Source organism: Atractosteus spatula, chromosome 8, assembly GCF_055471065.1.
Source record: "Atractosteus spatula isolate fAtrSpa1 chromosome 8, fAtrSpa1.hap1, whole genome shotgun sequence".
NCBI lineage: Eukaryota > Metazoa > Chordata > Actinopteri > Semionotiformes > Lepisosteidae > Atractosteus > Atractosteus spatula.
This window is the reverse complement of record NC_142713.1, coordinates 46,246,948-46,262,894: the sequence shown is the minus strand read 5'-3', so window position 1 is coordinate 46,262,894 and position 15,947 is coordinate 46,246,948. Positions and strand designations below refer to the sequence as shown.

Sequence of the window (15,947 nt, the reverse complement as noted above, 5' to 3'; positions counted from 1 at the left end):
GCAAAATTAAGTCATTGTGCATGGTGAGATGCATTAAAAATGCAACAAATGCTATTAGTTCTAATTTTCTTTCAAGATAATTCCCTTCCTATGGCTAATATATGGCATCATTTCTCATGCTACAAGATTCCAATCTTCTTCTTAGAAGATAGATGGATTACGTGAGGCATTATCTTGAAAGATGACCTATTCCAGCTGTAAATGACAGGATTGAATTTGTACTCGTTCCAGGTTTCTCGATTGAGGGTCCCTCTCAGGCTAAGATCGAATGTGATGATAAAGGTGATGGGTCTTGTGATGTGCGCTACTGGCCGACAGAACCTGGTGATTATGCTGTCCATGTCATTTGTGATGATGAAGACATCAAGGACAGTCCCTTCATGGCCCACATCCTCCCTGCTGCCAATGATGTCTTCCCTGAGAAAGTAAGCTTGCAGTTTTTTCCACATCCCAATAAATAAAATGCTACAAGTCTATGGCTTGCAAACCCTAAGGAGAACAGTCCTGGGTTATTATGTTCGCAGAACTGAATACATTGTTTATTGCTGATAACAAACTGTGGTTCATATTTTTTCTGATTGTCCTGAAATTTAAATCTATCTCATTCTAGTCACTGCATAATTTATTGTTTTTCCCTGGAAAGACATGTCTCATTGTTATTTCTGTTTATGCAGGTAAAAGCCTCTGGACCAGGCCTGGAGCCTACAGGCTGCATTGTTAACAAATCTGCAGAATTTACTATTGATGCTCGTGGAGCTGGGAAAGCAGAACTCAAGATCTATGCCCAGGTACTTGAAAAAAAAAACGGTGTAACTTTATGGTGTTTCGATTTAATTACAGTTCTAATTCAAAATTAAAAGCATTTTTGTAACAGAACTGTATGTTGTTTTTTTTATACAGGATGCAGAGGGGTTCCCCATTGATATCCAGATCACTGATAATGGAGATAACACTTTCTTCTGTGTTTATATCCCAACAAAACCAATAAAGCACACTATCATTATCACCTGGGGAGATGTTAATATCCCCAACAGTCCCTTTAGGGTAAGAGATACTGTCAGAAAGATTCCAACTCCTGAATTCATTGCCTATAAAGTGGCTATATATCGGATCCTTCTGTTAAAAGTTTGTACTGGGTTTTCAATTAAATAATAGATTCAGTAGACATTTTAATAAGGGTTTCAGATTATCTATAATATATGTTGTTTAAAATAATTATTTAATTAACTAATTAAATTTTTAACATAAATAAAAAAATAATATACTGTATAAGAAGTTATATTAAGAAAAATGACCACATTATATTCATATCCAGATTTAAAATGGTATGTGATGTTGTTTAAGGCTTTTTATCATTTCAGTTATGACATTATTTCACAACAGTGTTGCTCATTTTTATTCTGAGTGGTCACAGGATTGTTCGCTTTTGGTTTATTGACATACATATTGACTTCCTGCAGGTGAGCATTGGAGAAGGCAGTCACCCAGAAAATGTCAAAGTGTATGGACCAGGAATTGAGAAAACAGGTCTGAAAGCCAATGAGCCCACTTACTTCACAGTGGACTGCAGTGAGGCTGGTCAGGGTAAGAGAGGGCCATAACTTTTCAACAATTTACAGGAAAAATCGACGGTGAGAAAATTAGAGACATAAAATCCTTATTTTGGTGTTTTTCAGGTGATGTGAGCATTGGCATCAAGTGTGCTCCTGGTGTTGTGGGTCCTGCTGAGGCAGACATTGACTTTGACATAATTAAGAATGACAATGATACCTTCACTGTGAAATACACCCCACCTGGAGCCGGACGGTACACTATCATGGTGCTGTTTGCAGATCAGGTATTTCAATACTGGAGAAAACTTCATTTGTGAAAAATGTACCAATTATTCAAGTTGTTTTTATCTAGAATAAGATAAGTTACAGCCTACATAGAATGCCCTCTATCACAAATCATATTTTTCTATTTTGTTTTTTAAAGGCATTCATAAAATATTTGATATACATATTTGTTTTAACCACATTCCTTAAAATCCTAGGAAATTCCCATCAGCCCCTTCCGTATTAAAGTTGATCCTTCCCATGATGCTGCCAAGGTGAGGGCAGAAGGCCCTGGACTGAACAGAACAGGTAATACCTGATAGTAATTTCAGACATATTGATTTTTAGTTGATAGGCACATTGATCAATTTGTGCATAATCGTTTTAATAACCTGTGAAGGTGTCTAGAGTGCACACTGGTAAGATATAGTTGAAACATATCTCATTCAAGGACTTTTGGCTTATTTTTAGGTAAATTTACCTGATAGTTTGTATCTTTTGGGCTTTTAAAATAACTCTGCAGGTGTGGAAGTTGGCAAGCCAACACATTTCACAGTTTATACCAAGGGGGCTGGCAAAGCCAAACTGGATGTCCATTTCACGGGGGCTGTTAAAGGAGAAGCTGTACGGGACTTTGAGATTATTGATAATCATGACTACTCTTACACTGTGAGGTACACTGCGGTTCAACAGGTAGGAGATTCATCTGATTACACTGACTGATTTCCTCTCTAGCTATAGATGCTGACTTTGGAAAGTAATGTTAATTTCTGTCCTGAGGGTGTTTATTAATTATTGTTTTGTGGGTAACAGGCTCACTTCATGGATTTATTAATGTTTTAATTTAAACATTTAAATGTTTTTATAAGAAAATAAGGTGCATTTGTTTGAGTAGTCTGTTACAATACAGTATATATCTAACAAGACCAACTTGTTCTCCTTGAGTAACTGCTGCTTTTGTTATTTCCTAGCTATGACGATTTGCTCTCTTCACAGGGAAATATGACCATCTCAGTTACCTATGGTGGAGATCCTATTCCTAAAAGTCCCTTCACTATTACTGTGGCACCACCTTTAGATCTCAACAAGGTCAAAGTGCAAGGGCTGAATAACAGTGAGTATGCATTGTGTATGAAATGACTGGACTGAAGTTCTCTCAAAGTAGGTCCTGTGATGTATGCCACTGGCCAACGGAACCTGTTGATTCTGTTTAGTTTAATGAGCCAAACAATGCCTTTAGATATGGGATATGCTGTTTTATTTTGTGAAGAAACAGTTTTTAAAGGTTATCAGCTTAGTAAAGATAATTGTAATTCCTAAAGACTATTTGCCAACGGCAAACATACTCCTTTTTTTGATCTCCCATTAAGCGTCTGTTGCTCAGTGAAAAGCAAAACTTTTGGAAATCAGGTGTTTCTGGATTTTGCTTTTCACCGTACTCAGATGCCATCTTGAGTTTATTTTAAAAAAAACTAAAAGAAAGATACTGTTTAGAATGGAGAATGGTAAAAAAGGGAAAAAAAGCAGGTTTAAGACCACATAAAGACAGACACCAGACACCATAAGCCTCTATCTTTATGTTTTTTTTTAAAATTAGAAGTGGATGTAGGAAAGGATCAGGAGTTTTCGATCAACACCCGTGGCGCAGGAGGACAGGGCAAGGTGGACGTGAAGATCACCTCCCCCTCCCGCCGGCCCATCCCCTGCAAGGTGGAGACTGGCACCGCCAACGACCTGCACTCTGTCAAGTACATGCCCCCAGAGGAGGGGCCCTACAAGGTGGAGGTCAGCTATGATGGGAACCCCGTGCCGGGGAGCCCCTTCACCGTGGAGGGGGTCATGCCCCCTGACCCCTCTAAGGTAGGCATCAATCTACTCCCGGTATTATTCAGAGCTATTTTTTTTCTTTTTTTCATTAATAATAACTTTAATTCAAGCTTCGGTTGTAGTCTTCTATGGGTAACCTGTTTTACTACAGAATCCAAAACGGCAATATTACAAAAATACAACCAACAAAAAGGTTTGAGATAAACAATAATTCAGAAAATAAAAGAACTGTTTACATTATTTATAAGTGAAATTGCTGAAGTGATAAACAATTTGATAAGTCTATTTCTGTTACACCTTGGGGCACAGAGGCGTCTCCCAGATGGGATTAGTGCAAATTCACAGTGGAAGGGGTGTGACACACAATCCATAATGCTGTTAGCCTTCTTTTAAACCCTATTTTTGTAGAGAGAATTACAGTTGATCTGTTTTACCCCAATGATTATCACAATTTTACCTAACCTACTAAATCTGCAGAAGTGATGTCATTTGGAGCTGTCTGTGTGGTAGATACTGAAGTTTACGGTCTTGTAAAAGCATGACTAATTTTTTTCTCCTCCTCCCTTCTAATATCTGTAATTCAGCCAGAGGATGAGTAAGTTACAGTATACAGTGCCTTGCGAAAGTATTCGGCCCCCTTGAACTTTTCAACCTTTTGCCACATTTCAGGCTTCAAACATAAAGATATAAATTTTTTATTTTATGTGAAGAATCACCAACAAGTGGGACACAATTGTGAAGTGGAACGAAATCTATTGGATTTTTGAAACTTTTTTAACTAATAAAAAAATGAAAAGTGGGGCGTGCAAAATTATTCGGCCCCCTTGCGTTAATACTTTGTAGAGCCACCTTTTGCTGCGATTACAGCTGCAAGTCGCTTGGGGTATGTCTCTATCAGTTTTGCACATCGAGAGACTGAAATTCTTGCCCATTCTTCCTTGCAAAACAGCTCGAGCTCAGTGAGGTTGGATGGAGAGCGTTTGTGAACAGCAGTTTTCAGCTCTTTCCACAGATTCTCGATTGGATTCAGGTCTGGACTTTGACCTGGCCATTCAAACACCTGGATACGTTTATTTGTGAACCATTCCTTTGTAGATTTTGCTGTATGTTTGGGATCATTGTCTTGTTGGAAGATAAATCTCCGTCCCAGTCTCAGGTCTTTTGCAGACTCCAACAGGTTTTCATCCAGAATGGTCCTGTATTTGGCTGCATCCATCTTCCCCTCAATTGTAACCATCTTCCCTGTCCCTGCTGAAGAAAAGCAGGCCCAAACCATGATGCTGCCACCACCATGTTTGACAGTGGGGATGGTGTGTTGAGGGTGATGAGCTGTGTTGCTTTTACGCCAAACATATCGTTTTGCATTGTGGCCAAAAAGTTCGATTTTGGTTTCATCTGACCAGAGCACCTTCTTCCACATGTTTGGGGTGTCTCCCAGGTGGCTTGTGGCAAACTTTAGACGAGACTTTTTATGGATATCTTTGAGAAATGGCTTTCTTCTTGCCACTCTTCCATAAAGGCCAGATTTGTGCAGTGTAAGACTGATTGTTGTCCTATGGACAGACTCTCCCACCTCAGCTGTAGTTCTCTGCAGTTCATCCAGAGTGATCATGGGCCTCTTGGCTGCATCTCTGATCAGTCTTCTCCTTGTCTGAGCTGAAAGTTTAGAGGGACGGCCAGGTCTTGGTAGATTTGCAGTGGTCTGATACTCCTTCCATTTCAAGATGATCGCTTGCACAGTGCTCCTTGGGATGTTTGAAGCTTGGGAAATCTTTTTGTATCCAAATCCGGCTTTAAACTTCTCCACAACAGTATTACGGACCTGCCTGGTGTGTTCCTTGGTCTTCATGATGCTCTCTGCGCTTTCAACAGAACCTTGAGACTATCACAGAGCAGGTGCATTTATACAGAGACTTGATAACACACAGGTGGATTCTATTTATCACCATCAGTCATTTAGGACAACATTGGATCATTCAGAGATCCTCGCTGAACTTCTGGAGTGAGTTTGCTGCACTGAAAGTAAAGGGGCCGAATAATTTTGCACGCCCCACTTTTCATTTTTTTATTAGTTAAAAAAGTTTCAAAAATCCAATAGATTTCGTTCCACTTCACAATTGTGTCCCACTTGTTGGTGATTCTTCACATAAAATAAAAAATTTATATCTTTATGTTTGAAGCCTGAAATGTGGCAAAAGGTTGAAAAGTTCAAGGGGGCCGAATACTTTCGCAAGGCACTGTATGTAGATAATATATAAAAAAAATAAAGTCAGCAAGGGTTCATAGAAGGTAAAAGTGCCTTTATACAGAAAAAAGAAAATAATATTGCTGCAATCAAGTGCAATTTACTTTCAGCTCAGCATGAGAGCATATCTCCATTATATCCAGCTGTACCATATTATTGATTAAGAGATATCTTTGGAGAAATCCTTCATAAATAATAGCATATTAAGTGATTTGTTTTATCTCTTAAAGGGCATGTCTGCTGAGGCTGTTTTATTTGGCATTGCAACTTCTGAGGCTTTCCTAATAGAATTAAGTGTAGTAAAAGTTGGATACGTTTATATTCTGGATGAGGACACGATCAACATTCTCTGAATCTCTGGTCTTTACATACCTGAACATCCTCTGTTTGTCATTCAATCCAAAAGGATAGTTTCTTAATAGATGGAGGGTCTCCCTGCCTTAGATAAGGTTTCTTTTGTTTGGCCTCACAACAAAAAGGTCTACCCCTTTTAATTGAAATAGTCTGCCATGTGCTGTATCGGTTCTGAGGCTAAATCCTTTGAGATGACTTTAAAGTCACCTCGAGAATTCTGTTTTCCAGGTGCGCGCATATGGTCCCGGTCTGAAGGGAGGAATTGTGGGCAAGCCAGCTCCCTTTGCCATTGACACTAAAGGAGCTGGCACTGGTGGACTTGGGCTAACAGTGGAGGGGCCTTGTGAGGCAAAAATCGAGTGCCAAGATAATGGCGATGGCTCTTGCTCTGTGTCCTACCTGCCTACTGAACCTGGCGAATACTCCATCAACATCCTTTTTGCAGAAGCTCATATTCCAGGGTCTCCTTTCAAAGCAGCCATCAAGCCCGTGTTTGACCCCAGCAAGGTGACAGCCAGTGGGCCAGGTCTTGAGCGAGGCAAGGTCAACGAGGCTGGGTCGTTCACTGTAGACTGCTCCAAGGCTGGTGATGCTGAGCTGACCATCGAGATCATATCGGATTCTGGTGCCAAGGCGGAGGTCCACATTCAGAACAACAGCGATGGGACATATTCCATCACATACATACCTCCCTTCCATGGAATGTACACTATCACCATCAAATATGGAGGACACTCAGTGCCCAAATTCCCTGCCCGTGTCCAGGTGGACCCAGCAGTCGATACGAGCGGAATTAAGGTTTATGGACCAGGAATTGAGCCACGAGGTAAGTAAGTTTGCTTAGAACTGCTGAAATCAGTCATAAAAAAGATCATCAAAGACCACTTAATTCATCGGTAAATTATTTGTAAGGAATCCCCCAATGCCAGAAACACCATCTGTGACATAACACAGAAGGCAGTTCTTTGTTCTTTATTTATACAGTAATGCTGTTATGAGTGGTATATGACTTTATTCTGGAATACTCCCTTTGTTGGGTAGCTCTCCCCTGATTTTCCCCACAAAAGTTAAAATGTACTCCTCTCTTTCAATTAGTAACTATAATGAAAAACAGCATTAAGTAAAGCATTTTTAGTGTATTATGTCACTTTAATCCATGTCCATGTGCTATTAATCTTGAAATCTCAAGAGCCCTAAATTCATTAAGAGATCCATGTGTGGTGAATATAGTCACTCTGATGTAATTTTGTATCCTCAGATAGGATATTCACTCACTTTATTTGGCAAATAAAAACAAGCTAGAATAAGCTGTATTATACTGGCTGCGATTCAGCACAGTTAACAGAATTTGCTGAAATGAGGCCTACGATTTTCCATCATAACATCAGTGCAGCTGTGTTAGAGATGGAGCAGTGGGCTGTAGATTGCAAGCCAGTTTTAATTCAGTAGTCTTGTATTATTACCACCACATTTTCTTTGGTTCTATGGAGGGTGGGGAGGAGAGATTAAAAATAATTTTAATCTTTAGCTGTCTAACACTCAGAAAAACAAAACATATAAAAAAAACATTTCTATAGCAACAATAAATATTTTAAGGCATACAAAAAGTCTAGATTGCAATACCCAAAACAATATGCAGTATATGTAGTTACTCTAGCAGTGTTGCAGTAAATGAGGCTTTACCCATAATTACCAACTGAAATAGTTTAGGAAGCATAAGATTTTAATAGATGTGTAGTTATACAACTTAAAAGTGAATTAATAACCATGACATGCAGAATAAGCCTTTAAACTTATAAAACAATGGTCTCTGTGAGTCAGTCTGAGAAGTATAAGCAACAGACCGTGCAGATGTCTGGCACACTGCCCTGCTGTTGTTGCAGCTAGTTTGATGTTAAGGTTACCATTTTGCACTCTGCAGCTATTATTATCCCTCTTTTATAATGGAATACCCTGTTTTCCTCAATGATGTAATAGAATGCATCCTGGTTTTATTAAGCTCAATATCAGATGTAGTTCCTTGTTTTGTGCCAATTTTAAGAACTTCTGAGTAGTGTATTAAATATTTACTGAATGTATTTTATTATAATCCTACATTCCATTTAGTGTATTTATTGCTTTTTTACTGGCAAAAGTAAAATTGGAAATAGGCAGAAAGATGTAGAATTCAATAAAAAAGCTTCCTGCCTAAGCTTATTTTCTTCGAAATAACAACAGTCACTTGACCTACTTGTGTTTGCAGGGGTCCTCCGTGAAGTTACTACACACTTCATTGTCGATGTCCGGACACTGAATAAGACTGGAGGCAACCATGTGAAAGCAAGGATTGTAAACCCTTCTGGAGCCAAAACAGATACCTACATCACTGATAAAGGGGATGGGACCTACAGGGTAGAATATACTGCATATGAAGATGGTAAGGCAAAATATGCACTACTGAAAGCATGAATTTGAAATACTGATTTATGTCCAATGGTGTACATAGACATAAAAAACTATATAGATTTTGTATGACAAAGTATAATCAGAGAAGCAATTTCATGATTCACGGTTTACTCATATAAAAATTATTATACACAATACATAGTAGGAAAATCAGCTATCTTCAATTAAATAAAAATCATGGAGTGTTTGTGTTGTCTTAGGCTTTAGCTTGCACAGACAAGCTAGTCTGTATAGTATCTTGACACATATCTGTACTGTATAAGAGTGTAACAGAGATAAATTTTAGAAAGAAATATAGAAAAAATTGATACTAAATTTCATGTTTGCTGAATTTATCTGGCTTCATGTATTTGGCAGACCTGGTGCATGTAAACACGCCAATATCTTTTCATCCTTAAACTGAACCTGCCTCAAAGGGTTAGGGTTAGGTCCTGGCTGTTCACAGACAGCTTCAGTGACATGGACTGTGTGAAAAATGCGTCACTGACATTTCTTTTTGATCTAGCAGGAGATTGGCCGTGTCCCACACCTGCTAGTTGTCACACAGCCTTGACACTGAACAATAGAGTGGGATCATTTGGGAAGCAAAAGAGATGTGACCTGGCCATGAGCCCAGCTAGTGCTCTAAGTACACTGGGCAAGCTTGGCAATAGCGGTCAATGTTTTAGAGCTGTGGTGTCCAGTCCTGGTCCTGAATGCCTGGGGTGTCTGGTGGTTTTCAAGGACTCTTTGAGTTCACAAAATAGGTCCAGTTAATCCAGACATCAGCTGGCTTAGATAGTTAAAAACTGAGCAGGAATGCAAAACACACCAGTCATCCAGGGCTAGGGTTGGACAGACCTGTTTTAGAGCTATTAGCTCTTTATGGTTAATATATTTCTAAAATTGGTTTTTATTTCTGCAGCTTATTTGCAAATGCCATATTGTAGAAAATAATAACAGGTTATGAAATGCAAAATTGTCAGAGCTGTACCTGCTGTTCCCACAATTAACTAATACTGAGTACAACAGGTTTCTCTTTTCTCACAGACTCCTTTTAACAACTGCTTAATCATAAAGTCTTAGCAAAATCTTCATTTACATAATGTATATATGTGGCATGTGAATGTAAATATCACTGGCCGGTGATATTTTATTTCTTTGGTTCATATACTACTTCTTTAATTTTATTGAAAAATCACAAAAACAAGTGCTTCAGAGAGGAGAAGTTGAAATAGATATTAAGACATGCATGTCTACTGTGTACTTTTTACTGTGTACTTTTATCTGTGCTTTCCCTGTGATAGATGATTGGAACTTTACTACACAATTGCTTAAAACAACAAAAAAACACCCATTTCAAAAAGATTAAATGTTTTTTAATAAGAGCAGGGGAAGGTTGCATTTTCAAGAACGTTTTAAAGGAATGTGAGTTTTTCTTTCTAAGATTATTTTTGTGAACACTTCTTTTATTTCTTGGCTTTAAAAAGTCTATCTGCTTTCCTTCTTAGCCATTGAGACATTTGCTGATCAAATTATATTACAGTGAAAAACAGTAATACATTTTGAAAGATCAGAGCCTCCATATACGGTCATGCAATTTAAGAGACAAGGGGCAGTCACAGTTTCACATTGGGGAGTTGGTATAAATAGCCAGTGAATCAGAACACATGTTTAAACACTGACAAGGATTTCTGTTATGCTATGGCAATAGTCTGGCAAAAATATATTCTGGAATAGTTTCTAAAGTACTGGAACTTCAATGATATAAATAGATAATAACTCAAAGCAGCTGGTGTTGAAGTGGTTCATTTCACAGGTTTAAATGACTATTAATATCTCTCCCATTATAGGCAATATTGGTCATGAATTCAAATGCATATACAATACCCAGATGATCAAGTTTGTGGGCTTTGTGTTTGCTCTGTCTTATCTCCAGGTATACACCTGATTGAGGTGCTGTATGATGATGTTGCTGTTCCTAAGAGTCCCTTCAGAGTGGCTATTGCAGAGGGATGTGATCCTTCACGTGTCAGAGCCTACGGGCCGGGTCTGGAAGGAGGCCTTGTTAACAAGCCCAACCGCTTCACAGTCGAAACCAGGTACATTTTGAAATGCTTACATTTTGTACAACACATGTTGAAAATTGTCATTATGTTGACAAAAAACATATCTTCTTATTTTCTTTTGGAAAACAAATTGAATTGCAAAATACTGTAAGTCCCAAATGTCCCAAATGACTTTTAATTTATAAATAAGAAGAGTTACAAATGAGAGGAGATCTACCAAAATCTAATTTAACCTAACTATATTTAGGTTTCCTATAATTAGCAGGTGACATTTTAAAGAAACTCAAATTGGTGATTCTGCTGTTTTGCCTTTCAGGGGTGCTGGGACTGGTGGACTGGGCTTGGCTATTGAAGGTCCATCTGAAGCCAAAATGTCTTGTAAAGACAACAAAGATGGCAGCTGTAGTGTGGAGTACATACCTTTCACACCAGGAGACTATGATGTCAACATTACTTTTGGGGGACGCCCAATTCCAGGTAACAATTCACTGACACTGTAGTCTGGAATTTTGCTTTGCACTCAGTTCCAGGCCTGGGATGCTACTGTATGTGCATGGGGTTTGTATGCTCTTCCTGTGTTCATGTGGGTTTTTGCCAGGTGCTCAGGTTTCCTCCCAGTCAAATTTATTGGTAGGTTAAATGGCTTCTTGGACAATTGCCCCTGTGCTGTGTGTTTGTGTCTGTGTGTCCTGTAATGGACTGGTGTCCTGTCCAGGGTGTATCCCCCTTGTGCCTGTTGCTTGCTTGTTTTGGCTCTGGCTCCCCTGCGACCCTGAATTAGATGAAACAGTTTGAACATGGATGGATAGACGGAGTTATACGTTATGCAGTACATAAGATGACTAAATTCTATTATAATAATATGTTTGTTAAGGAATTTATCCTGCTGGTTTCTGCAGGATACTTTAGGTTAGCTTTCTGCCTTTATCTGTCCATCTTTTCTATCCTCTTTTTGGATTCCTAAGGGTTCAAACATTGCTCTTTTCTTGCCCTGCAGGCAGTCCTTTCCGAGTGCCTGTTAAGGAGGTGGTTGATCCCAGCAAAGTGAAGTGCTCAGGCCCTGGATTGGGCACTGGGGTGAGAGCTCACATTCCACAGACGTTCACTGTGGACAGCAGCAAAGCAGGCCTGGCTCCACTTGAGGTTCTCTTGTTTGGGCCTGCAGGTCAGTTGCAGAATGCTTATTGTGCAGCAAGGTGCAATTAATAAGAACCCTTATCTTGTAAGAATGTGAATATGATTTCTGTTTTCTGATGGTACCCTTGCAGGAGTGGCAGAGCCCGTCAATATCAAAGATAATGGAGATGGGACACACACTGTTAATTATACTCCTGCCATGGATGGGCCATATACTATCTCAGTCAAGTATGCTGATCAGGAGGTGCCACGCAGGTAAGCACCAGAGATTGCACTAATATATAGACGTACCTCCATCTCAATATAAATGTGAGGAGAACTTCTCATTTAAATCAATACTTCAGCAATAGGTTGCATAAAGCTCTGTTAAATTTAGCTGCAATTCAGTTTCTGTTTAAGAAAAAGGAAGACTGATATTAAAAAAACAAAATGATGGTTTGCATTATTAGGGAGCACTGAAATCCAACATGGTTTCCTACCTGAAAAGCTTTTGATTGTGTTACAAACAATGGCATGTCAATTTAGTCCTTCACTCTTGTTTAAAAATACTGTTGTATTAATGTAAGAATATATTTTTTACAGCCCGTTTAAGATTAAAGTTTTGCCCACTCATGATGCCAGCAAAGTCCGTGCCAGCGGTCCAGGACTCAATGCCTCAGGAGTGCCCGCCAGTTTGCCTGTGGAGTTCACTATAGATGCCAGAGATGCTGGTGAAGGTCTTCTTACTGTTCAGATTCTTGTAAGTAGAATCACATAAAAAATATTTCACTGTTTGACGAAAACAAAATATTTGGTGTCTGGACAGACACAATCCACAACAATGTCAGTTCATATCTTCATTTTCATCCTCTAATTTTAACTCTTTTAGTACTTAGGTAAGTTAGCTTAACTGTGTTTACCTTTAAATCTATCTACTCCTTACTGCTTGTAGCATGTGATACATTGACTGATTTGAGTTCCATCATGAGATGATAGCCTTACATGAAGAGGTAGGTCCAGCAAGAGCCATGGTGAGCTCCAAGGATCCCTTTCACCTCTGGAGCTAAATAAGTTGGATAATGTGACGTATCTACCTGTTGCTTGTAGGACCCTGAAGGCCGCAAGCAGGAGGCCTCAGTTTTTGTGGAGGATTGGAAGAGGAGGGTTTGGGAGAAACGTATTCCAAAGAAAACCATCCCTTCTCCTACTCATAAAAAAAGCTGTGTAAGCAGCTCTTCCACCAGTCCCTGTGTCACCTCATTCTGTCTTCAGTCTTCCTTGCCTCTCAGTTGCTTCCTTGTGTACCATGTGGATAAGTGTGAGGGGAAAACAATTGTCCCAGACAGTGGTGGTCAACTACACGCGCCTTGAGTTTTAGGAAAACTGGTGCCTAGCTGAATAGTGTAAGAAAGTAAACCCTACATTGAACAGTATATTGTCTGTCAAAGTTTATGGCAACTGTTTAAATTTGGAACAGACATTTGGTCTTCCATCTGCTCTGTAAGGCAGTCAAGATGAGTGTATGCCTAATGTCTGATACACAATCACAGATGTCATTCTGCACTTGTAGGGCAACATTGTGAGTTGGCCATCACTAATTTATACAACAGAAGACTTGCATTTTAAAACCAAAACTAATCATCCAAGGCATGGGGAATGGCTCTTTTTTGTAGCAATACTAATCTGTGCCAATTCTGTAAATAGAATTTATATCACTTGGGAAACCAAACGTACTGTACATGCATTTCAATGATTCATTTCTTATCATTTAGAAAGAAAAACAATTAAGTAGTATTGTACTGTATATGTTTTAGTGCATGCCATACAGTTCAGCTAAGCATCCCTTCTTTAATAAAGTAGACTTGTCTTCTGATGAACAGAGAAACATACAGTACATACATGAAACACTTTTATAGCCAGCTGAAAATTGTTTGCACAAAAACCGTTTTTTTTTCTGAATGTTCAATGTCTGAATATTTAAAATTCATATGCTTACAGATAAAGTTAATTTGATGTGCATCTCAGAAATAAAGAACTTTTTGGGGGGATTCAGTCTTGGCAATGACAGGGATTTGGATGTAAAATTGCACGTTTTCCTTAGAGATATCAGTAGAGAAGATACACACGAATCAATAAACACTACAATCCCCTTTTGCAATTAAAAACAAGAAATGGTATGCTGTAATTTCTAAGTTAATATTCTTCCCCTAGTCTTTGTGGACTGACACTCATGAGGTTCAACTAATTTTCTGATTGCTGTTTGAAGTACATGACTAACACTGAGTAAATGTTAACTAGCTTTGACACAGACCCACCCATCTTTTGGGTCATGATAAAACCAGAGAGTCTCAGAGACATAGGGGTGCAAAGGGGGACTTCAGCCTGGACTGCTAGTGCTTCACAGTATGCTGACACACAGGGACAATTTAGAATTTGGAAGGTGGAAGGAAACTGGAACACCTGGAGAAAATCCACGTAAATACAGGAAGAACTGCAAACTCAGACAGCTGGGCCTCTTAAATTGTACATTACACTGGTTTAATTAGGTTCAGTTAAGCTAGAAAATTGCTATTGATCTGACATATTTGCCCACTATGAATAATTTGTTCTTGATTGCCATAAAAGCTTCTCACTAGCTGCAGTTGCAAAACATTCACATTTTTATATTTTGTAGGAATATCTGTAGAATATTATTTTGCTAAGTCCCCAGTACATTTTCCAAACAAAAGTGAATGTATGAGAGATGGATGTGTCTACAGTTGTAACATGTACATTTCAGTGCTACAGAGAAAATACAAGAGTTAGCAAAAATGTGTTCTCATGTCACCAGCAGTTTATATTCAACATCACAACTTTCCACGTGTAACATTATCGTCAACTGATACATTACAAAGAAGCTGTGTTTCAAAAATAAATCCTTGTTTTGTTCTATACTGTAGATGTAGCAGGATTGAAAGTTATCCTGTTGTATTGATGATATTGCATTGATATTACTGTCCTGTATCTTGGTTGTGTAGTTGAGATCTTTAAGTGTGTTGTATTTTCATTGGAAATATAACAACAGAGAAGAACTGAATTCTGCTTGGGGTTAGATACTTTTTGAAACTTTTCATTTAGAAAGTAACTGAAAGTGTGATGTAGTAAAATATTCAACACTATATAAATATACAGTACATACTAATGTTTTGTACTCAACACTCATACACACAAACTATGAATATTCTTATCTATCTAGGACCCAGAAGGGAAACCCAAAAAAGCTAACATCCGTGACAATGGAGATGGAACCTATACTGTATCATATGTGCCTGACATGACTGGTCGCTACACCATTACCATCAAATATGGCGGAGATGAGATTCCCTACTCTCCCTACCGCATTCATGCCCTGCCAACTGGAGATGCCAGCAAGTGTTTGGTTACAGGTCAGTCACAAAGTTTATTTACATGTACCGCACAGTTATAAACACACTTAACAGCTTTGTTATTCCTTTACAGTGGTAATGACACTATCACACCTTGAAAAATCAGTTAGATGATTCATCCATTATATCTAAAATTGATTTTCTTTTTGCAGTATCCATTGGGGGACATGGTTTGGGTAAGCAACATTTTTTTCTATTTCAGTTCCATAAGGTGAATGCAGCTGTAGAGATCACAAAGAGCAGTTTGTAGAGGCTAACCAGATAAAAAAAAAAGATGGTGAGGCATGCTTTGCCTGGCAGCCTTAATTTTTCTAAACATCTTTTCACAATAGGTACAGGCCTTGGACCCACAATTCAGATTGGAGAGGAGACTGTGATCACAGTTGATGCAAAGGCCGCTGGGAAGGGAAAAGTTACCTGTAAGGTGTCAACCCCCGATGGTGCAGAACTGGATGTTGATGTTGTGGAGAACTCTGATGGCACTTTTGATATTTATTACACTGCTCCTGAACCAGGCAAATATGTTATTACTATCCGCTTTGGAGGGGAGCACATTCCTAATAGCCCGTTCCATGTTGTGGTAGGTGCTTTCTTTGGTCTCTTCCATGGGGATACAATCATTTGTTGCCCAGTATCAATATTAAATTTAACAGAAAAGGCTGGTGGAAAG

The 15,947-nt window shown here is 38.8% G+C and overlaps 1 protein-coding gene across 6 annotated transcripts in view; it reads left to right on the top strand.

Annotated features, from left to right (window-relative positions):
* Positions 1-15,947, top strand: part of flncb (filamin C, gamma b (actin binding protein 280)) — a 69,673-nt gene that overhangs the window by 36,912 nt on the left and 16,814 nt on the right. For 4 of the 6 annotated variants that reach the window (XM_088922968.1, XM_088922970.1, XM_088922972.1 and 1 more), the window contains 19 exons: positions 232-425; positions 675-788; positions 901-1,044; positions 1,461-1,584; positions 1,677-1,837; positions 2,036-2,126; positions 2,341-2,510; positions 2,814-2,931; positions 3,415-3,677; positions 6,472-7,069; positions 8,486-8,659; positions 10,607-10,769; positions 11,053-11,213; positions 11,734-11,901; positions 12,005-12,128; positions 12,456-12,612; positions 15,088-15,277; positions 15,430-15,453; positions 15,610-15,857. In XM_088922968.1, coding sequence (XP_088779094.1) covers positions 232-425; positions 675-788; positions 901-1,044; positions 1,461-1,584; positions 1,677-1,837; positions 2,036-2,126; positions 2,341-2,510; positions 2,814-2,931; positions 3,415-3,677; positions 6,472-7,069; positions 8,486-8,659; positions 10,607-10,769; positions 11,053-11,213; positions 11,734-11,901; positions 12,005-12,128; positions 12,456-12,612; positions 15,088-15,277; positions 15,430-15,453; positions 15,610-15,857 — 3,386 coding nt within the window. The remainder of the gene's footprint in view (positions 1-231; positions 426-674; positions 789-900; positions 1,045-1,460; positions 1,585-1,676; positions 1,838-2,035; positions 2,127-2,340; positions 2,511-2,813; positions 2,932-3,414; positions 3,678-6,471; positions 7,070-8,485; positions 8,660-10,606; positions 10,770-11,052; positions 11,214-11,733; positions 11,902-12,004; positions 12,129-12,455; positions 12,613-15,087; positions 15,278-15,429; positions 15,454-15,609; positions 15,858-15,947) is intronic. The other 2 variants (XM_088922971.1, XM_088922969.1) reach the window with 1 other exon arrangement.